This window comes from Piliocolobus tephrosceles, chromosome 4 (assembly GCF_002776525.5).
Source record: "Piliocolobus tephrosceles isolate RC106 chromosome 4, ASM277652v3, whole genome shotgun sequence".
Taxonomy (NCBI): Eukaryota; Metazoa; Chordata; class Mammalia; order Primates; family Cercopithecidae; genus Piliocolobus; species Piliocolobus tephrosceles.
In genome coordinates this window covers 85,074,762-85,098,252 of record NC_045437.1, presented here as the reverse complement: position 1 = coordinate 85,098,252, position 23,491 = coordinate 85,074,762, and the positions used below count along the sequence as shown (strand labels likewise).

The window sequence follows — 23,491 nt, the reverse complement described above, 5'->3', positions numbered from 1 at the left end:
CTATAGGTAGAAAACAGGCAGAACTGTAAACAAGAAAAAGAAAGGGTGACTCAGTGAGTAGATCCAAGATCCCAGAAAGCAGAACTAAGAGAATTCTAGCCTTGAAACTTGACCAAGGAACTACCAATCTGTGCCCAGGTGGGTTTCAGAATTTCCGTGAACCTATGTACCTCCAATGTTCCCTCTTTTTAAATATATATGTCCACATTTATTATCCGATTCATTTTCTATTACATGTGGAAGCACAGACTATGTCTTTAGTGTATGGGTCTTCACATAAAAAAGAACTCTTCTTGAGGAGCTGTACTTAAGTGCACCTATGAGTGGCATCCACAATTGGAACTGATTTAGATTTCTAGACTTTGAACTAATGGTGTAATAAGATGAGAGCTTTGGAGAGCTTTTGGAGGGGATGAATATATTTTGCAAATCAAGAACTATCAATCATTGGGGCCAAATTGTGACAGCCAGCTTCCCAGTATTCATGCGCTTGTGTAATCTCCTCCCATATATTGTCAGGGAAATGTCTGTGTGACTAACAGTATAAAGCAGAAGTAATGGTTTATCACTTTGAGTGATCATGGTTTCTCTCTTGGATCACCTGTTCTGGAGAAAGCCAGCTGCCACGTTGTGAGAAAACAAGACGGCTCTAGGAATGAGCCCTCTAGGAAGTGGATCCTCTAACACCAGTCAAACTTTCAGACTACAGCCCAGCCAACATCTTGACTGCAAATTCATGAGACCTTGTGCCAGAATATATGGCTAAGACACCCATGGATCCCAAATCCTAAGAAAGTGTATAAATATTTTTAGATTTAAGCTAGGGTGATTTGTTATACAGTAAGATAACTAATGCAAGTTCACAGGCTGCTTCATATTGAACTAAGTCTCTTGTAATCTACGGTTTTCTCCACTTGTCCTTCTCCCTCTCCCTTTCTCTTGCAACATATATGCTGAAATTAATTTGTCCCAATATTCTCCAAAATTGGATTTTTCATTTATATTTTCCATTCCAAAATATTACGTTGTGGTAGGTTTCATTGGCTTAAGGTTTTATTGGTGTTTATATTTCCTGCAAATTGGATGGATCTAAATACCTGATTAGTAACAGGGTCAAATTTTTGGTAAGATTTTAAAATCAGTAGTGGTGTTTTTCCATTAAGAAGCATATAATGCTTTCCTGTCCGTCATGTTGGCAGCTGTTGAAATGCAGTAAATAAATCCATGTGTTCATTAGGAATTTCAAAATGGCAATTTTCTATCACTCCTCCATTTATTAGCTGGAATACGTGTATAAAGAGAACCCTCCCCTCATCTACTATGTGGTTACCTACAGTTCACATAGAAAAGGCAGGACAAATGCCTACTAAAAAAAAAAACAAACTGGTTTTCAAAATAATGAATTGATGCAACAGCATTTCTACTGTTGACCAACTAAACGCTGTTTTACAATCATTATGTACTCATAGATTTAAAGATGCTTGATATGTTCCAATCAATTGGCATTTACTATCCTTATTGATACTCAAATGGTCTCATCTATGGCCAGAAGGATGTTTTTCAGTTGTCTCCTGAGTCCATTTGAAATGACACCCTCGTAGTCTGTAATAGCTTCCTTGCTATCTAGCACAACACCAGGCTCACCTTGTACGTTTCCTGTGCATGACTGAAATTAACCGCTATTCCAAGGGATTATGGAGTCTTTCGAACAGGGGTTTTTAACTTTAACGTTTTGGACATATACATTTCCCTTTACACATATTACATTTCCCTACCATAAGATCATAAAAATATTATGCAATCTTTCTTTTGAAGGTTTAATATGTTTTCCTTTCACACTTACATCTTAAAGTCATCTGAAACTACTTTTTCTGTATGGTGTTACGTAGGGAGGACCAATTTCATTTTTCGCCTATGAATATCCAGCATCATTTACTGAAATGCTCTAGCTCTTCCTGCTGGTACGCAATGCCATCTCTGCCATAAGTCAAGATTCCTTACAATCAGGATTCCTTATAAATCAATTTTTCCATCTCTAAGCCAGTATTACAATATCCTAACTACTATGGTTTTAACAGATGTATTGAGGTACAATTCACATACCAATTTACTCATTTAAAGTGTACAACTGAATTCATTTTAGTAGATCTACAGAAACGTGCAACTATACATTTTAGAACTTTATTGCCTCAAAAAGAAACCGCACCCTTTAGCTATCACTACCTTGGGCCCCCATCACCCCAAACTTTGCAAGCCCTAAACAACCACAATCTATTGTCTCAATACATTTCCTACTTTATACATTTTATTTAAATGGAATCATACATGGTCTTTTGTGACTGGCTTCTTTATTTCAGCATGCTTTCAAGGTTTATCCACATTACAGCAGGTATTAGTACTTTATTCCTTTTTGCGGCCAAATATATCCCATTATATAAATGCATCACTTTTTGAGTATCTTTTCATGGATAAACATTTTATCTTTTGATGGATATTTGAGTTGTTTTTATTTTTTTGCTGTTATGAATATCTACAAGTCAATTCTATCTTAAATTTGCTTCTGGAGTATCCTGAATTCTGCTCTTTGTCATAGGGACTTTAGAATCAGTTTGTCAAGCTCCTTGAAAAACTCATTTGGGATTTCTACTGCAATTACCTTCATTGTGTAGGGGAGCATTGCCATCTTAACTCGAGTCTTTTTTATAATTGAACACAGTAATTTTAAAATTAGACATTTTAAAATGTCTGCCAATAGTTTTGTAATTTTCTACAGAGGTCTTCTATACCTTTTGTTAATTACCTATAGATAATTCATATTTTCAAAGCAATATAGTAAATGGTATGTTACAAAAATCATTTTCTAACAGTTCATTTCTGCTGGAGAGAAATGCAATTCACTTTTGTATACTGATAGTCATATTAGTCTGTTTACACACTGCTATAAATACTGAAGACTAATTTATAAAGAAATGGGGTTTAATTGGCTCATGGTTCTGCAAGCTGTACAGGAAGCGCAGTGGCTTCCGCTTCTGAGGCTTCAGGAAGCTTACAATCATGGTGGAAGGCAAAGGGGGAGCAAGAGTAAGAGACGGGGAGAGATACCACACAATTCTAAATTACCAGATCTCCTGAAAACTATTTCAATTCTCAGAACTATTTAGTACCAAGAGCATGGTACTAAACCACTAATGAGAAACACATTCCCATGATCCAATCTCCCACCAGGCCTCACCTCCAACATTGGGGATTACAATTCAACATGAGATTTGGGTAGGGACACAGATCCACACCATATCAATAGTATATTCAGAATCCTTGCAAAGCTCTTAAATAATTTATCTGTAGACTAAGTTATGGTTATTCCCAATTTTTAATATTTTGTTTTTCTTGCCTTGTAATGCTGGCTAGGATCTCCAACATAGCACCCGTTCCTGATTCTAATGGACTGCTTCAAATACTTCATCTTAAAATATTGTTGCTGTAGGTTTTATTGGCTTCAGGAAGTTCTACACAATTCTAATTTGCCCAAAGGTTTCTCCATGTCTGTTAATTTTTTGCAAATAGTTTTCTTTTCCTGCATCTGTTTAGATAGCCAGATAGTTTTTCTAATCTTTTAATAAAATACATTCCTGGGTTAAATTCAACCTGATCATGTTTTATTGTCTTTTTTAAAAAACACATTTTCTGAGACCTGTTTTATTCAGGATTTTTGTCTTTGTGAATATGACAGGGTTCTAATTCTTACTGCCCTTATCAAATCATTACTGCCCTAATAAAATCATTTTATTAGGTTTCTGTAACCTTGATGTTAAATTTGATAAGGGCAGTAAGGGCTAATTCCACAGTATATAAGTGGAATATATTATGTATGTAAGTAGAATATACTGTGGAATGGTTTGTGTAAAATTGAAATGATCTGTCCTTTGAAGGTTCAACAAAAGTCTCTGGGCATCATGATTTCTTACATCAACATCCCACCATTTATATTTTCCATTACTTGTTGGCTTTTGAAAAGTTACATTTTTCTGGAACTGCCTACTTCATTGATATTTTCCCATTATAAAGTTGTTCATAATTTTTCACCAATCTCTACAGCATTTGTAACAATGTCCCCATTTTCACTTCTAATAGTTATTTATTTATTTATTTTTTCCAAGAGACAAAGGTCTCATTATGTTGCCTAGGCTAGTCTCAAATTCCTGGCCTCAAGGGATGCTCCTGCCTTGGCCTCCCAACATGTTGAAATTACAGACGTAAGCCACCACACTCAGCTTGGACAAAATATAAAACAAACATCTGAGAGCATTAGAGACAATGAAATATTCAGAAGTTAAAAACAGAGTTGTTGAATCCAGCATTTATATTAGCTTTTCCTCTGGAGTATCTTCTGATTCCTGAGATGATGGCTGAAAAGTTGAACAGAGCTTCTAACCCATAGAATTAAAAAGACAAAAATTGAAATTTAGGGCCTGATCTGGTAAACTCTGCATGCTTGAGTTAGAACTTCAGAGGTCTACACTCTGAGAGAAAGTATGAACAGTAAGTAGACCTGCCTATATTCTAATTGTCTCTATCACTAACTGGATTAAGATGATCTTGGATTACCAGTGTCCAAAGGTCTTGCCAGGAGACATAAATTCTTTCTTTAGAAAACACCATCATATTGGACTTCAAAGTATAGTTTTCCCATAAACAATTCAATCAAAACAATTTTGACATTTAATTAAAACGCAGCCTAAACCAAGTTTTATATATTTATAATGTTTATAAAATAAATAATGTAACATAAAAATAAGGGACATAAAAACAAGAAAATGTGATAACAGCAAGAAACAAGAAAAGTGTCAAATAATAGCAGACACCATAGTTATTAGATAGAGGTTTTAAAGTAATTATGATTAGTATGTTTGAGGAAATAAAAGATCGAGATATTGGGTAAACAACTGGAAACAATAAAACAGAATCAAGTAGAAATCTTTGAACTGATAACCAAAAATATAACTAAAATAAATGCTTCAAGAGAGTTTTTTTTTTTTTTTTTTTAACAGATTAGAGACTACTAAAAGAAAATAGTGAACTGAAAGTTAAGAAGAAATATCCAGGATGAAACAGAGAGGAAAATAAATGGATATAAGGGACAAAGTGAACTCTCAAATACACATGTAAAAGGAATATCAAAAGAAGAGGAGAAAGGAGAGTGAAGGCAGAAGCAATGTCTAATGAAACATACCTAAGAATTTTCTCAAACAGCCTAAGGACATCACATCCAGATTCAAGAAACATTACAAATCTCAAAGAGGAAAAACACACACACACACACACACAAAACCCACAAAACACATGTGGGCACATCAAACTTAAGACAAACCTCTTAAAATTAGCCATTCAAAAGAAGAGATTATACTGTGGAATATACTTTGGAGAGAAAAAAACAAAATGGACATCACGTCTCAGAGGACATAATGGAAACCAGAAGGAATAAAATATATCTCCAAAATGATAAAATAGCTGCTAATTCAGCAAAAAGGTTCTTAGAAAATGAAAGTAAAATAAGACAGTTTCAGGACAGAAAATCTGAATGGAATTGCTACCAGCAGACATTCAAAGAAATATGAAAGTACGTCCTTCAAGAAGAAATAAGATATTAGATGGAAGCTCAGAATCCAGGAACCACAAAACACAAGAGAAGAAGTTAATGTTTGGGAAATGTAAATTCATATTGTATAAAAAAAGTCTTAGGAATTTAGGAAATACATATTAAAAATATATAATGTATATAACATGAGGTGGGGCAGTAAATGAAGTTGATGTGTTCTCAGGTCCTTTCGTTGTCCCAGAAGAAGTATAATACCACATTATCTTAAAGATGATAAACCAAGATTCCATGTTTTAATACCTGAGGTAAACAGTAAAAAGATACTAAAAGATATCTGTCAAGCTTATGAGGTAGAAAAAATGGAATAATTAAAAATAATCTAAAAGGTCTATATCCATACCACCCTGAATATGCCTGTTCTCATCTGATCTGGGGAGCTAAGTAAGGTTGGGGCTGATTGGCACTTGGAAGATAGTCTGCCTGGGAATATCAGGTGCTATGGCCTAAGGAAAAAAAAAAATCAAAAAAGCAAGAGAGAGAAAATGAAAATAGGAGAGGTGGGACAGATAAAATAAGAATAATGACAAACTTAAATCCAAACATGTTAGTAATTATGTAACATATAAGCAGACTCTTTACTCCAATTAACAAATTACCAAAGTAGATTTTAAAAATATATTATCTATCACTCTTTGCATTAAAATGCTCTAATTTTTTCCCCATTGCACATAGAATAAAATCTACACTCTTTCCCGTCTTTCAAAGGTAACATGATCTAGCCCTTTCCTATCCCTCCAAAGTTACAGTATTCGCCTCTTAAGTCACTATTCTCTAACCATGCAGGCCTTTTTTGGCTCCTGAAATATTCCAGGCTAGATTATGCCTTAGATTTTGCAGTTGTCCCTTCTGCAAGCAAAGCTTTCCCCAATTTTTACAAAGCTGGATTCTCTTGTCATTTACATAGCAGTTTAAATGGTATTTTAGTTTCTTTAATCACCCAACCTAAAATAATCATGTTTTAATTTCATGCCTAGTACTTACCACTATCTTCTATTTTTGTTAACTTATGGCTTATTACTACTAAAATGTAAATTTCCTCATAGTAGGGACAATATCTGCTTTATTTACCATTATTTCCTCAGAATGTAGAAGAGTGACTGATACAGTTTGACATTCAATAAATATTTAATGGATGGATAAAGCTAATTAAAGTTTTAAACACATAGGTACTTTCAGAGGGTTTTGTCTTTTTATTGCTCTTGGTGGTGCTGGTTGTTTAAACTTTGTTGATACCAAAAAATATCAAATGGAGCCAAGTTCCCATTATGCATGTGAGTGGTCCTTGAAAATGTGCATTGTACAACCTGTGTAAAATTGTAAGGGTTATTTCACCAATTAATCAGCTATGTGGTATATTCCTAGACACAACTGTGGTAAGCTACATAAAAATAAAAATTCAGAAGTCTATGGAATTGTTCAAGGTTGCAATATACTTCAGAATAACATTTAAAACATTTTTTTTCCAACCTAGAAAGATGAGAGTAATATAGTGGATGTTAAAAAGTATGTTGAAAACAAAAAAAACTTTTTTTTTTTTTTTTTTTTTTTTTTTTCTTGAGATAGTCTTGCTCTGTCACACAGGCTGGAGTGCACTGGTGACATCATAGCTCTCTGCAACCTCCGCTTCCCAGGCCCAAGCGATCCTCCCACCTCAGCCTCCCAAATACCTGGGGCTACAGGGGTGTGCCACCATGCCTGGTTAATTTTTATATTTTTGTAAAGAGGGGGTTTTGCCATGTTCGCCAGGCTGGTCTTGAATTCCTGGCCTCAAGTGATCTGCCTGACTTGGCCTCCCAAAGTGCTGGGATTACAGGCATGAGTCACCATGGTCAGCATAAAATAAAATAAAAAAAATTTAAAGAAAAAATCCTCTAACATAGATAAGTTGTTTTACAGTGCTAACGCCAGCAGTGAGGATTGATATATTTTGGTTTTTACTCTTTGTGCTTACATTTTTTTTCATGTCAAAGCAATCATACTGGGCACAATTTTGTATCCTGCTATCTTAATATGGGCAGCTATAACCAAACTACCATAAACTGGGTGACTTAAACAACAGAAATTTATTTCTCACAGTTCCGGAGGCTGGGAAGTTAGAGAAGAGTGCCAGCATGGTTGGCACAAATCAGGCCCTCTTCCTGATTTGTAGTTGCCTGTTTTCTTGCTGTGTCCTCACATGGTGAAGAGCAAAGAAAGAAGGGAAGCAAGCTGTCTAGTGTCTCTTGTTGTAAAGGCACTAATCCCATGGAGGGCTTCGCCCGCATTATTTAATCACCCCCCAAAGGCTCCATCTACTAATATCATGTCATTGGAGATTAGGGTTTCAATATATGAATTTTGGTGTGGAGGGAGAGGGGACACAAACATGCAGTCTATAAAATGCTTTTTAATTTTTTGAGACAGGATCTTGCTCTGTGGCCCAGGCTGGAGTGCAGTGGCATGATCTTGCTTTACTGCAATGTCTACTTCTTGGGTCCAAGTGATCCTCCCACCTCAGCCTCCTGAGTAGCTGGAACTGTGGGCACACACCAACACACTCAGGTAATTTTTAAATTTTTTTAGAGAAGAGGTCTCTCTATATTGCCTAGGCTAGTATCTAACTCTTGTGCTCTAGTGATCCTCCCACCTCAGCCTCCCAAAGTGCTGCAATAACAGGAGTGAGCCACTGTGCCCGGCCTAAAATGCTGTTTTAACTTAGACAATAAACATTTCCATTAGAAAGACTAGTCTAACGACTCTTTAGAAGAGCTAGATAAAATTCCACTAGGCATATATAACAATTGATCAATCTTATTGTATGTAAGACTGCAATAAACTTTTTACTATTATAGGTATTACTACAAATAAGTATTTGTCATAAAGCATTTTAAGGTCAATTTAAATGAAGTAACTTTTACAACATTCATTTAAATGATATTTCTTAAGGGGAAGGTGGGAAAACAAAACAAGGTCCCAGCCTTGGAGGAATTTATAGTCTAATTAGGAGAACAGTATATATTAGGAAAAAAAAATTACAATGAAAGCATACGACACTTATACTTCTTCAGAAACAGCAGAAATTTCTTAGCAGAAAAACTCATCAGAACATGTTGCAAAAAATATGGACTGAACTATGAAAAAGTGATATATCTTAATGGTTGAAAGAGTTCCAAGTCAGTGTGGGTATCGTAACTTTTTCTTGGTCTTGAAAGCATTTGAGAACAGTTCTCACTCAGGATATTTCAACTCATCACAAAGCCCGAATGGTAAACAACCAAGACTTTTCTCAAAGATTATGCTCCTAATTCCCTTGCTGAAACTACTGAATTTCTTTTCATCTCCATCATCTATCTTTTCTTCCCTTTCATAACTGTGCCCTTTCTTTGTATCTTCGTCAGACACCCACCTATTTTAAATAATGGAAACAGGGAAATTACTGTACTTCAAGGCAGGCAACCAACAGATAACAATATTATTCTACAAAATAAAAAAGACTGGGTGGCACTTCCTTAAAACATATATCCATTTTAATCATTAAATAGCATTACTTATATTACAGATTTTTCACATGTAATTGAGAGAACTGTATGAAATAGAACATTAAAGGATATTAATCAAGTTATTTATCAACTTGATTAAATAAGGAACATTGAACTCTGTGATCTATTAAAAATGATAAGCAGATAATCAAAACTACGATTTCTTTTTATGGTTTTACTCTGGCAGGAATGGATTCCATTCTGATAGTAATCCCAGTTTTACTGTCACATAGAAGATACTTTGTGAACTTCAATGACTGCCAGGTTTAGGATAGATATTAAGAACCACAGTGTCAGAAATGAAAGAGTACAACTTCACAGAATGTGTTGTTTCTGACAGGTTGATAGCCACTTACCTTTTCCATCTTTTCTTCCTCATGGATAGCAGCTACTTCCCACAGATACACCAAAAGACAATTCCAGCCCCTCTCTACCACACTTACCAGTTCCAAGTGCCCTGTGGCTTGTCTATTTACAACCCTGTCCCTACACAGCAGAAGCGGAACCCTTCAGGAAGTTCTGGATTCATCCTCAGCAGGATCTGTTTCACAAACTATTCTCCAGTCTCACCTCCCCTCCAGCTATTCTGTCAGTACTTACGATTCCTAGATCTTCTTTATTTGTCACGCTGTTCGTCCCCCCACAAAACCAAATTTAAACAACAACAAAACCCTCACACACTCAGTCTGTGTCCCTTTCCTGACATAAAGCAATTGACCCTGTGCATGCTTCTTTTGGATGGCTGAGAACTCCGATTCCTTTGGGTCATTTACAGCTTGGATACCATACCCTCCAGGTACTTTGATAAGGAGGGTGAAATTTAGTATATATACACTTGCCTACTCAACCTTCTTCTCTCAAAACTTCCTAGTTTCCCTTCCCAATTCCAACTTTATAAAAAAGTCACACTATGGCACAAAGTGAATTCATGGATGAAATTACTAACAGCTACAACTTAAGTAAGGATCCCTAAGTCGTGAGACAAATTTCTGGGTTGAAAGTGCTCTGTATATCCACTTCAAGCCTGCCTCCAGTACGACGTCTCATTATAATCAAATAAAAAGGCAGAAAAAGTTGACTGGAATAGAGTTTGGGAAAAACACAAAATTAAAAGGTGTATGAGAATTTCGCTTATTTGCATCTGATACAGATACATATATCTGTATATATACAGATAGATACAGATATCTAGGTATCTATCGATACATCTATAGAAAAAAAAAACCCTCATACATTCAGTCTGTGTCCCCTTTCCTGACATAAAGCAACTGGCCCTGTGCATGCTTCTTTTGGATGGCTGAGAACCCCGATATATCGATACATATCTGTCTATATCATAGATATAGATCACAGATATAGACAGATATCTATATGAAAATGTCCATATTGGAACGTATTAAACAGGCAGAATTTTCTTCCTGGTTTCTCTGCTCTTGGTAGATGTTCTTCCGACTTCAATTGCCACCTGTGAATAGTGAAGAAACTTCTCACTATGAGATTCCATGGCCATGAGGAAGGGAGAGCTACGGTACCCACTAAAGCAGGGAACAGAAGCAACTGAGGGGCAGGTCTGTGGAAATGAGGATATGCTAATAAGGGACCGAGTCGGGAAAGCTAGAGAGTAAAAAGAGGGCGTCAGTTAAGCTGAGACAAAACGACGGCCAAATGAGGTCTTTACTCTCTAAATCACCTAGGTCTGGAGTCAACTCCCTTCGCGCACCCTCACTCCCAATTCCGGACCCCTCCCGCTCCCTCACGCTCCCCACATCAACGTGTGCCTCCGTCACCTCTCAGACAGTGGATGCGTTCCTGCTGAAACCACCCAACCTACCTCGGGGTCCTCGCAAGCGCAGCCACTGCGCTCCGCCCGCCCACGTACCTGTGCTGCGCCTGCGCCTCCTCCGCGCTCTCAAGGTCAGCACCGCCCCCAGCCTATAACCTGGCATCCACGGAAGTTGCTTTAGAGGACGTCCTGCGTATCTTCACCTCTGCGTGGCGTGGGGTCGACGGCGCTCTGGAGAAGGGAGGAACTTCCTGTCCCGCGCGCGCACAACTTCCGGCAGAGCCGGAAGACCCTCTCTTTCGCTGTTTGAGAGGCTCCCGGCTCAAGGAGCGGGAGGTGAGAGGTTTGGGACTGTCCCGGCGACTCCGGGGTGTCTGGTCCACGACTTATCCTAGGCGCAATGGTGAGTTCTTCTGTGAGGGCAGGAGTGACAACGGTGGGGCGAAAAGGGTGGGGAGGTCAGTCCTGTGAAAAGAGCCACCAGGTGCTCTGCTCAGAATGGAGTGAGTTAAGACGTTGGGATGAGCTGCTGGGCAGGACCCACCACCTGTCCCAGGGTGTCTGAGCCCCTGAGGAAGCAGCGTTACGCCTGCCTGGCTGGGAAACTAGCGGGCCGGAGGTAGGGGCGTATCTGTCAGGAAGTATGGACTGGGTAGCCTGCCTGTTAATGGCCCGTTTACTGTGTATGGCCTGTGGCGCCAGGTGATCCCAGAGTTGACCTTGCCGGGTCAATCACCTCTTCTGCGCCCCCTTCCCCAGCCGCAGAACAGTGGCCAAGAACTTCGGATCTTAGAAATGCGTTTAGCCTCTCCAGGTGGACACAACAGGTCTCCTTCTTGTACAGGATCAATACCTGTCTTTTAAAGAAACGGCAGTCCCCTTATTCTTTACACTTAACCATTTCATAATTGAAAGGGATGTCAAATAAAAAACCCGAATTAGTAAGGACAGACTTTATTTGAAAGCAATATTGCAAGGGTATGGAGGAGGTTGAAGGAACTGTTGCAGTAGGAAGAATGACCATAAGATTTGCATGCCCCTTGAAGATTAGGCAGAAAGGGTTTGTCTTTTATAGGGAGGGGTAAATAAGACGTCAGGAATTGGGATGAAAAGGTGGGTATGATCCGACAGTAACCAGATAATGTTTTACCCTGAGCTCATCTATTCTGAGGAGGAGCTGTTAAGAGAGGTTTGTATATGTTGTTTCAGACTGAGGAAAGGACAAAATTCAGGTACCTCACGGAAGAGAATCTTGAAGTTTGGCTAAGAAGTATTTTGTTCCGATTGATCTGTGGGACAGGTACTTCAGCAAGTCATTTACGGAGCAAAGGATGGGAATTAGAAGGGTCTGGTTATGGCCTTGTTTTAGGTAAACAAGGGGTGGGGGTGGGGGGTATGGATCGACCCTTAGGCTTATCTGAGTTCTACAGGAAAGGTGATTCTTTGCAGCAAGCCAATTTCTCAGAACACAAACGGGGGCAAGGGGTTTCTTACCCTTTGCTGTTTTTCCAAGATCACAGGGCTCTGGTGAAGTTCATTATTATCATTTTCTTCACTGTGTACAAGATTTCAAACCCTCGCCTGCAGAAGCGTCTGTCCTGGAATTTAACATTTAACTTCAGTTTGCCGTGTATTTTCAGGGCCAAATACTGCCAACGAACATTAATGTGTGTGGTGATTGGCTTTTGAATGACTTAGAAACTTAAGTGAATGTAGAACAAAAACCTTCAAAATAATGTAGTTCCTGGTCGGCTTTAACAGATAACCTATCTCTTTAAAGTTTTTTTTTTTTTTTTTTTTTTTTAACCTCAGTGGATAATATGGTTTGTATTGAGTGAAATTAGACAAGGATAGGGAAAACAGAACTGGGAGGAACTAAAGCCTAGTAATCACTCTTCCATCCCCATTTTTACAGAAGAAAGAATCTGGAGTCTAGAAATTGACAGTGATTTGTCTAAAGCAACAGTAGTTTGGCAGTCTGGACTAAAACTCATATTTTCATTTTTAAAATTTAAGATTAACTTTTGACTTTTTGGTCTGAAAAGTTGAAGATAAAGTATAATTAAAATACTTAAACTCATCGTAGTCACAGAAAAGCTGAATGTGAGCTTGTTCTCAGTGTTTTGGAATACTAGAAGTAGAACCCTTCTTATCCTATCAGTTCAAAAGAGGTGGTTAATGTTTGGAACTAATGTAATCTTACGCTATTTTTCTGAATGCCATTTTAGAGCTAACTAGTTGGCTCTCTTCCTTCTGGAATTGCTTATATTTCTGAGTTAATTATCTTGGCTGAGTTTTATCTTTCCCAGCTATGAAATTGATAATGTCTGTATATGCAAGTGTGGTTAATGCTTGGAAGTTTTCAAAAGAAAGAGTTTAACCGTTAAATGGAGTGAACATGGGCTGAATTTACTGAGGATTCAGCTTGTTGAAATCAGAACTTGTTTTGCATTGCTGGGGCCTAATGATATTACAGAAAGAACATTAGTATTGAACCCAGAGGACCCAGATTCTGCTCATTGTTAGTTATATAGATTTGGAAAAGTCACTCATTTTTGATAAGAGTTCCAAATTCCTCCCAGATAAGAGAAGTTGGACTTGATGGGTACTAAAGCACCTTCTTACATTTGTGATTCCATGACTGCTCAGAACATTTTTCAGGATAGTTACGTGTTTCAGATTAAATAAAAGTTAGTCTGATTTCCACTGTTTTGTTTCCATGCCATTTTGGTTTAAGTTTGATTTCTTTTATCATTCTCTTTTTCATTTTTTTCATAAGTCACATAGATAATACTTGGAATCTTTGTGTGTTTGGCCAAGTCTTTCACTACTGTCTTAAATACTGCTCTAGAATGGAACGCAACTCTTGGAATGTTTTGATTTAATTCTTGTTTTAATTAATGATAAACTAATTCTGTGTTGTCATTCTCTGGTACATTATGTAAACCAAAACTCAGTAGATACCTGTGTCTATAATAAGGTTTTTGTATTATGAATACAGGAGAATAGGATTATGATACAGACTGAAAATACTGAACTCACGCTTAATTTTTATGCTTTCAAGTAGTCTATGAGAAATTTACTAATGGAATAAAGCCATTTGCTCTATTGCACTTTCCTTTTTGAAAATTACAGATCAACTTTGATCAAATAGAAATCTTTCTACCATTCAAGCTAATTTGTGGGAGATAGGTAGATTAGAGCTAGCTCCTGGAATTGCAGATATCATGGCTTGCATTTATGTATCATCCTGTAGTAACTTACTGCTGGAATTGAACAATGATTTGTGGGCAGGTGTGGGAGAGTGGGCCGTGGGGAAGTTGTAAACCTTTGCCATAATCAAGTGGATTTAATGAGAAGTTTTCTTTTTGAGGATAGTGGAGGGGAGTGTTGGGAAGAGTCTAGTAAATGCTATAAGAGAAACACATAATAGTCTCAAAGAGTACAGCGGAAAGAAATTAATTCTAACTGACAGCAGGCTGGGTCATGTAGTAGGTCGTAGGTTCCCAACCTCTGGGACTGTGGACTCCTACTGGTCCATGGCCTGTTAGGAACTGGGCTGCACAGCAGGAGGTGAGTGGTGGGCAAGTGAGTATTAACGCCTGAGGTCCACCTCCTGTCAGATCAGTGGTAGCATTATATTCTCATAGGAGCGCAAACCCTGTTGTGAACTGTGCATGCGTGGGATATGGGTTGGATGACCCTTATGAGAATCTAATGCCTGATGATCTGAGGTGGAACAATTTCATCCCGAAACCATTCTCCCTCCACATTGCTCCCACCATGTGTGACAAAATTTGTCTTCCATGAAACTGATTCCTGACGCCAAAAAGGTTGGGGACTGCTGTAGTAGGTGACTTCAACTGAGTTTTTAAAGTGGGTTAATATACTAGTTTTCAAGCTTGAGTTTGCATAGGAATCACCTGTGCTACTTTATATATTAAAACACTTCTCTGGGCTCATAATTTGGGGTAGCATGAAGTTTTAGAATTGTATTTTTAAATTTAAAAAAATTTTTACTTTAAGTTCTGGGATATATGAGCAGAACATGCAGGTTTGTTACATAGGTATACATGTGCCATGGTGGTTTGCTGCATTTATCAACCCATCATCTATGTTTTAAACTCTGGATGCATTAGGTGTTTGCCCTAATGCTCTCCCTCCCCTTGCCCCCAACCCCCTGACAGGCCCCAGTGTGTGATGTTCCCCACTCTGTGTCCATGTGTTCTCATTGTTTAACTCCCACTTATGAGTGAGAACATGGTTTAGTTTTCTGTTCCTGTGTTAGTTTGCTGAGAATGATGGCTTTAAGCTTCATCCATGTCCCTGCAAAGGGCTTAAACTCATTCTCTTTTTATAGCTGCATAGTATTCCATGGAGTATATGTGCCACATTTTTGTGATCCAGTCTACCATTGATGGGCATTTCGGTTGGTTCCAAGTCTTTGCTATTGTAAATAGTGCTGCAATAAACATACGTGTGCATATATCTTTAGAGTAGAATGATTTATAGTCCTTCGGATATATACCCAGTAATGGGATTGTTGAGTCAAATGTTATTTCTGGTTCTAGATCCTTGAGGAATCGCCACACTGTCTTCCACAGTGGTTGAACTAATTTACCCTCCCACCAGCAGTGTAAAAGGGTTCCTATTTCTCCACAGCCTCACCAGCATCTGTTGTTTGCTGACTTTTTAAATAATTGTCATTCTCAGCGGCACGAGATGGTATCTCATTGTGGTTTTGATTTGTATTTCTCTAATGACCAATGATGATGACCTTTTTTTTTTCGTATTTCTTGGCCACATAAATGTCTTCTTTTGAGAAGTGTCTGTTCATATGCTTTGCCCACTTTTTGACGGGAGGTTTTTTTTTCTTGTAAATTTGTTTGTTTCTCATAGATTCTGGATATTAGAATTGCATTTTTAGTAAGTTCTGCAATTAAGTTTTTTAAAAAATCCTTACTCTAGTACTGGATGCAGTTCAGAGTTAAATTGGTGGACCTTAAACCCCTACTAGAGAGAAATGCAAGTATAAGAGACTTTGATGGAAATACTGGAGGTCCTTTTGCTAGCTGAGTGGTAATTTCACATGTACAGTTTGAAGGATGGATTTGGTCAGATATTAGCAGTTAACTACTAACGTTAACTTTTAGGTTTAAACCATTCAGGTTTCTTCTCAGTTCTCTGACTTTATTTTCTTCTGACTGCTTTCCTTCACCACTTTCTTACTACAGAGGCCTCGTTGAAATAATGTTATAGACTGACTTTTCTCTTGGTTAGTATTTGGTTGGTTCAAGGTTGGTTTTTAAGATTAGTTGATACCTTGGGCTTTGATCCACTTAAAAAAAAAAATTGTTTCTTTTGTTTTCTCTGGGATAAAAGCCTAAAGTACATTAAGTTGATTTCAGAAAATCAGAAGATATTCTAAAGTATTCATTTCTAAGAGAGAAGTTATTATTTTCTTACTGTCATTAACATGGTTTTGCCCATGTTAATAAGAATGAATACAGCTTGTCTCAAAGGAACTTTTCAGAAATAAACAGGTGTAAACTGCCTTTCTACTCTTTGTATACCACTTACCTTTGAGTTATAGAAAAAAAGAAATCCTTACAGTCATGGTGAAATGAATATTCTCTTGGCTTCGAAATGACTGTACCTTTTATTTCACCAAACTTTAAAAAAAGTTCTTAAATCATTCATTTGTTATGTATTCACCATCTGTATGCCAGGCACTGTTCTTGGCAACAGGGATATAACTGCTTAAAAGCAGAGACAGTCTCGGCCCTCATTTATTGGGAGAGGCTGATGATAATCTCATGAATAAATGGGCATGTAATATGTCAGTCGTGATACATTTAACAAAGATAGAGTAAGGGGATAGAAAATGCCTGTTTTAGATAGGGCATGTAGGGAAAGCTTCAATGAGGAGGTGACATTGTAGCAAATTTGGATGCATAGATATTCAGCCCATGTGCCTGGTACCTATGGGTACATATTAACTGCTCCTGAAAAATTATTGTAGTGCAGTGCATCTAAAAAGCAAGCACAAAGCTCATACTGTTTTTAATTGTATAAATCTTTCCATAAATTTATTTACTGTCAGCTTTCCAAACAGCAAACAGAAAAATAATAGAAATGTGTGTTTTTAAAGATAGTAATCGATTACGTGAAATTTCATGTAATATATTTTATTTTTGTGTCACATTAAAATTTTTTTACAGACTTTTTAAAGAGTAGTTTTAGGTTCACAGCAATTTTGAAAGGAAGATACAAAAGATTTCCTAGATATTCCCTGCTCCCACATATGCATGTCCTCTACTATTATGAACATCCTTCACCAGACTGGTAAATTTCTTACAACTGATGAATCTACATTGACACACCATAATTGCCCAAAGTCCATAGTGTACTTTGGGGTTCATTGTTGGTGTTGTACATTCTGTGGGTTTGGATATAGTTGGAATCTTACAGTATGTAGACTTTTCAGATTGACTTCTTTCACTTAGGAATATGCATTTAAGGTTCCTCTCTGTCTTTTCATGGCTTAATGAAGTCCATTTCTTTATAGGGTTTAATAATATTCCATTGTCTGATTGATGTACCACAGTTTATTCACCTACTGAGGGATATCTTGGTTGCTTCCAGATTTTGGCAATTATGAATAAAGTTGATATAAACATCTATGTACAGTTTTTTGTGTGGACAGAAGTTTTCAGCTCCTTTGGGTAAAAACCAGCAAGTGCAATTACTAGATCATATGGTAGGACTGTAAGAAACCACAAACTGTCTTCTATAGAGGTTATATCATTTTGCATTACTAGCAGCAATGAATCAGAGTTTCCATTGCTCTACATTCTTGCCAGCATTCAGTGTTGTCAGTGTTCTGGATTTTGGCCATTCTAATAGGTGTGTAATGGTATTTCCTTATTTTAATTGATGTGATGTGGAACATCTTTTCATTTTCTTACTTTCTGTCTGTATGTCTTTGGAGAGGTGTCTTTTAAGGTCTTTGATGCATTTTTTAAATAAGGTTGTTTTCTTGTTGAGTTTAATTAAGAGTTGGTTATATTTTGTATAACAGTCCTTGTCAGATATGTCTTTTGCAAATATTTTCCCCTGGTCTGGTTTGCTTTCTCATTTCCTTGACATTGTCTTTTACAGAGCAGATTTTAATTGTAATGAAGTCCAGCTTATCAGCTCTTTCTTTCATGGATCATGCCTTTGGTTTTGTGTCTAAAAAGTTGTTGCCTTGTCCACAGCCATCTATGTTATCTAACAGGACTTTTATAACTTTGTGTTTTACATTTAGGTCTATGTTCTATTTGAGCTAACTTTTGTGAAGAGTGTAAGGTGTGTGTCTAGAGTCATTTTTTTTTTTTTTTTTTTGCACATGAATGTCTAGTTGTTTCAGTACGATTTGTTGAAATGTTTTGTTTTGTTTTTTCTCCATTGTATTGCCTGTGTCCTTTTGTCAAAGATCATTTGGCTATATGTGGGTCTATTTCTGACCCCTCTATTCTATTCTGTTGATCTGTTTCTTTCTTCTTTCATCCATAACAGAGTCTTTATTATTCTAGCTTTCTAGTGAATCTTGAAGTTGGTTCATGTCAGTCCTCCAACTTTGTTCTTAGTATTGTGTTGGCTCTTCTGGGTCTTTTACCTCTTCAAATAAACTTTAGAACATTTCTTTTTCTTTTTCTTTTTTCTTCTTCTTCTTTCTTTCTTTTCTTTCTTTTTTTTTTTTTTTGATATCTGTAAAGTAACTTGCTTGCATTTTGATTGTAATTGCATTGAATCTGTAGATTAAGTTGAGAAGGACTGCCTCCTTGGTAATATCCTTTTCATGAATGTGGAATATCTCTCCATTTATTTGATTCTTTGATTTCAGTCATCAGAGTTTTGTAGTTTTCTTCATACAGATCTTGGCATATTTTATTAGATTTATCCGTTAGTATTCATTTTTTTTTCTGGGTGCTAATATAAGTAGTATTTTTAATTTCAAATTCCACTTGTTCATTGCTAGTATGTAGGGAAGTGATTGACTTGTATATTAACTTTGTATCCTGCAACCTTGCTATAATTGCTTATTAGTTCCAGGATATGCCACCTATTTTTAGTCTTTTAAGTTATTGCAGTTCTTAGAGAATACAATTACAACTCACTTACCCAATGATTTTTATGTTCACATCTTTTAATAATATAAAACAGACATAGTAGCTCTGTTGTTAAAGTAGGTTAAATATCTTTTGCGTTTTGGCTATAAACTATAAGATTTAGAAAACCTAAAACAGTTTAAACTTTTGCTACGTTGATACTGAGACTTGGGATCTTAGTATCTTACTTTAAATTAAAAACGTTCTTAATCATTATGAAAATCGATGTGCGTGAGGCGTGCTGGCAAGCACTTGTAGTTCCAGCTACTTGGGAGGCTGAGGTGGGTAGATCACTTGAGCCCAGGAGTTTGAGATTGCAGTGAGCTGTAATCATGCTGCTGCGCTTCAGCCAGAGAAACAGAGTGAGACCCCGACTGTTATAAAACACAAAACAAAAACTAAAAATGACTATTTGAAAAGTAAAAATAAATATATGGCATTAAAAGTGTGCTTGAACTAGAATTCTATGATTTTTATAGTTTGATTCAAGTTTCTGTGATTCTGATTGTGTAAATTTGGAAATACTGTTTAGCTGAATGTACAGTATAGGATACAGAGAGGGGAATATTCAGTTTCTATGGAATTCGAGAAGGATTTCGTACAGAAAGGTTTAGATTAGATTTTTAAGGGTGAGTAGCAGTATGTCTGGTGGGTAAGAAATTAAATTTTACTTTTCCTCAATAACGATAACAGCTGCATTTATTTTGCATTTAATATGAACCAGGTATTATTCTATATTCCACTTATATTTACTCATTTACATCTTTATGAAGTAGTTAAATTCTGTTTTTTTAAACCTCTATCTTACAGATATAGAAATGGAGGCACAGCAAGATTAGATTAACTTGTCCAAAATCACACAGCTAGTGATGACAGAGTTTGACTTTTAACACAGGCTTCTTGTCCATTGTGTTGTTATGCCAGTCTGACTATTGTTTATCTTGAGTAAGATTCAACTTATGAAAAGATTGAATTTCACAAGTTCAAGCTCGTGTTTGAAATGCAAAAACATTTTCCTGTAGAAATCATAGTTAGTAATGGTATTTTTAGAAAATGTTTCCCAAACCTATATTTAATACCTAATGTATCTCTATAATATTCAAGCAATTAATCATTACTATCCGGCATAGCAGTACTGATTGACATTTCTAACTAGGTGTCAAACATGTGCCACTGCTGCAGTAAGTCAAAAGATTCTTTCATATTTCTTCTACCTTAACTGCATCCACTTAAGGCACTGCTTTACACCAAAGCTTTAATTTCTCTTAGGCCTGAAGATGCACTTCTAGTAACACTGATGAGTTGAAGAGCAATTTGAGAAATTGGGGATGAGGAGTTCTGCTGAACTTGAATTTCTTATAAGTGTAAGCATTTAGTGAGTTGCACTTGTTCGAAGCCTATCTCACAGTTATCCCAGTTCTTTTCCTGAGGACTCTTCTTTCCACTTGGGCTATTTGCAACTAGAACTTTGTTTCTTCTTCAGGTTGCAAAGAAGAATGTAATCTTGTAGAGTACCTTGCCTTTCCTTCCATACATTCAGCAGACATAGTTCCTTTAAGGGATTTTACTGCTAGGAGAATTTCGTAGGTCATATTCCCATGTTACTGCTTCACAGGTGTTTACCAATTTACTTACTTATCATAGAAATCCTCTAGGGGAAAAAGAGACAATAATTATGGGATGTTCTAGTAAATTTTTGGAAGTAGAGAGGTTCGGATTGTGAAGAGGAGATGAGATAAATAGTAAGTGGCACTGCAGAGAGAAAGGGAGATTTTTCTCTACTGGTAGAAGTGGCTTATGAAGAAGGAAGTTCAACAAGCTGTTCTGCTCCATTTTATAAATATATGATTATAGACTGCCAACAGTTAATGCCATGAGTATTTGATACCATAAGGCTATGGCTGTTTTTAAAGTAAGATTAGTACTTTTATCTTTGTGATAAGTAGTTAGAAGCCCTTTGAAATACTAATCTAAATTATTTGTTTATATAGCTATCTTATGTCTGCCCTTTACACAGCGCTTAGCTGATTTTTGTTATCTTTTACCTGGTGATTGCCACCACTTGCCCCAATGTACTGAACTACTTAGAAAAAGCAATGCCATAGTTTCCTGCTTTCTTTTTCTAGAAGAAAAAGTCATACAGCAAGGTTCTGTTACTGAAGCCAAAACTGCATTACCTTTACTATTATGGAGTAATTTTATTATTTCTGGAGATTTGAGGCCTTTTTACAATGAACATAAATGATCAAATTCTTATGGTTTATGAGGATATGTATTTAAGTATTCATGTTCCATAACTAGAACCATTTGTTTCTGCATTCGCCCTTGGTCAAGAGAAAGCATGACATTTTTTCCTTGAAAGATTTGTTTTTATTGATGGTTAAATTTATTACTAGAATTTTACTTATGTTTAAATTAATGCTTACTTCCTCCTTCCTTCCTCTGAGAAGATTAACATCAGTACAATGAAGCTTCATTGTATCAGTTATTACTAGACAGTTTAGTTGTTTGGGTAGGATATTGCATGTCGAATGTAGAGGTCTTTTCTTACCACAGTCTTTAAGAAAAAGTAGAAAAGAGCCTGGATAACAGGAATTAAAAATAATTACCAACAAAATATGTTTTCTAGTTAGTAGGGACAGATAAGCAAGCTTTAAAAACATTCATTGTACTGCAGGTCATAACTTTAATTGAGGCATTTAGTACTTGATGATTCAAACTATTTTCTAATTTGATTTCAACTAACATTTACTGAATGCTTATTCTTGATTTTAATAGAGAGCTTCCCACTTAATCATTCTTATCAGAAGTGTTTAATGTCATCATAGTTCTTTCTCTTGATAGCCACTAAAAACGTTTGGATTATAAAGAAAACGTTTGGATTATAAAGAAAATGAATCATTTAAAAAGAGAGAATTGGCCACGTATCTGAGAGATAGATTTTTTTTTAAACTATGGAACTGTTGGCATTCACAAGTCTTTCCTGAGAGAAATACCCACAAACTACTAATTGAGATGAATATAATGGGTGGTGGGCTAGGTGTACTCCTTTAATTTGGAACTCTGATTTCCTTTCAGGTCTTATAAATATTAGCTCATTTAATCTTTATGAGGAAGAATTATTCCTTGCCATTAGCAATAATTACACAGGCTTTTTTGGTGGTTTAGAAATGTCAAATCTGTGAATGCAAGTGATTAATTGTGTATTTAGCTAAAATATTGCAATCATAGACAATATGATCTGTTTGGTATTTTGGAGATCATTTGCCAGCCTTGTCATTTTGTAGATAAGGAATGAATCCCAGTGAGAGCTTTTCTAATTGCTGTGTAGCTAGTTATTGACAGAACTATTTCGATCCTAGCGTGTTTAATTATTTAATGCTTTAAAAATATTTACAATGAATGCATTTACCTAACAGTTAACATTAGGGGTACACATTAAATTTTCTTGGCTTTTGTGTATGGCTTAAAATTTAGTTAAGCTGAAATTTTTATATTAAATTTGTTTAATAAAGCTTTATCAGTGCACTTTGAGCAAAGTTTTGATTTTTAGTTTGTTTAAAGGAAAGATTTTGTTTGTTTGTTTTTTGAGACAAATTCTCGCTCTGTTGCCCAGGCTGGAGTGCAGTGGTGTGATCTCGGCTCGCTGCAACCTGTGCCTCCTGGGTTCAAGTGATTCTTGTGATTCTCGTGCCTCAGTCTCCCATGTAGCTGGGATTACAGGCTGTCGCTGCTACTCCTGGCTGATTTTCGTATTTTTACTAGTGAGGAGGTTTCACCATGTTGGCCAGTCTGGTCTGGAATTCCTGACCTGGAGTGATCTGCCTGACTCAGGCTTCCAAAGCCCTGAGATTACAGGCCTTAGCCACCGCACCTGTCCTTAAAAGGAAAGTATTTGTAACACAAAGCTATCGCATTAAACTGAGAAGATTGTCTTGTAAAAACAGATACACTCCTTCCTTTGAGAAAGGAGAAAGCACAATATATTGTATGTAGAAAGCACAATTTATTATCTTTTAAAGTGAATAATTTTCCTTATGCTAAAGCTTAGTGTGTGACACACAATAGGAACCTGAATGCAGTGAAGAACAGTGGGAAAAATTTATGTTTTATCCATTTATTTTATCAAAAGGTAAAGATTTATTCAACTTGTGTTGAATATCTGTCATCTCCCACCATCCTGGGAGTGGAGGCTGAAGAAATGAGATGAATGCCATTTTAGAGGGGGAGAGACCCTTAAATTAGTGGTCACAATTGAGCATGATACAGGTTATGCATATGTTCTTTAGTAGAAGTTGGAAAATCAACGAACGTTTTATAGTGCACATGAATGTTGAAGACTGAGTAGCAGTTGGTCTAAACAAGCTGATTTGTACATGTC

General features: G+C 36.6%; 1 protein-coding gene across 9 annotated transcripts in view; it reads left to right on the top strand.

Annotated features, from left to right (window-relative positions):
* Positions 1 to 11,196: 11,196 nt before the first annotated feature.
* TMEM161B (transmembrane protein 161B) overlaps positions 11,197 to 23,491 on the top strand; it is a 73,905-nt gene continuing 61,610 nt past the window's right edge. For 5 of the 9 annotated variants that reach the window (XM_023215024.2, XM_023215018.2, XM_023215023.2 and 2 more), the window contains exon 1: positions 11,197 to 11,360. Coding sequence is in view for 2 of the 9 variants with exons in the window: in XM_023215012.1 (XP_023070780.1) it covers positions 11,358 to 11,360 (3 nt within the window). In the remaining 7 variants the exon portion in view is untranslated. The remainder of the gene's footprint in view (positions 11,361 to 23,491) is intronic. The other 4 variants (XM_023215022.1, XM_023215021.1, XM_023215012.1 and 1 more) reach the window with 2 other exon arrangements.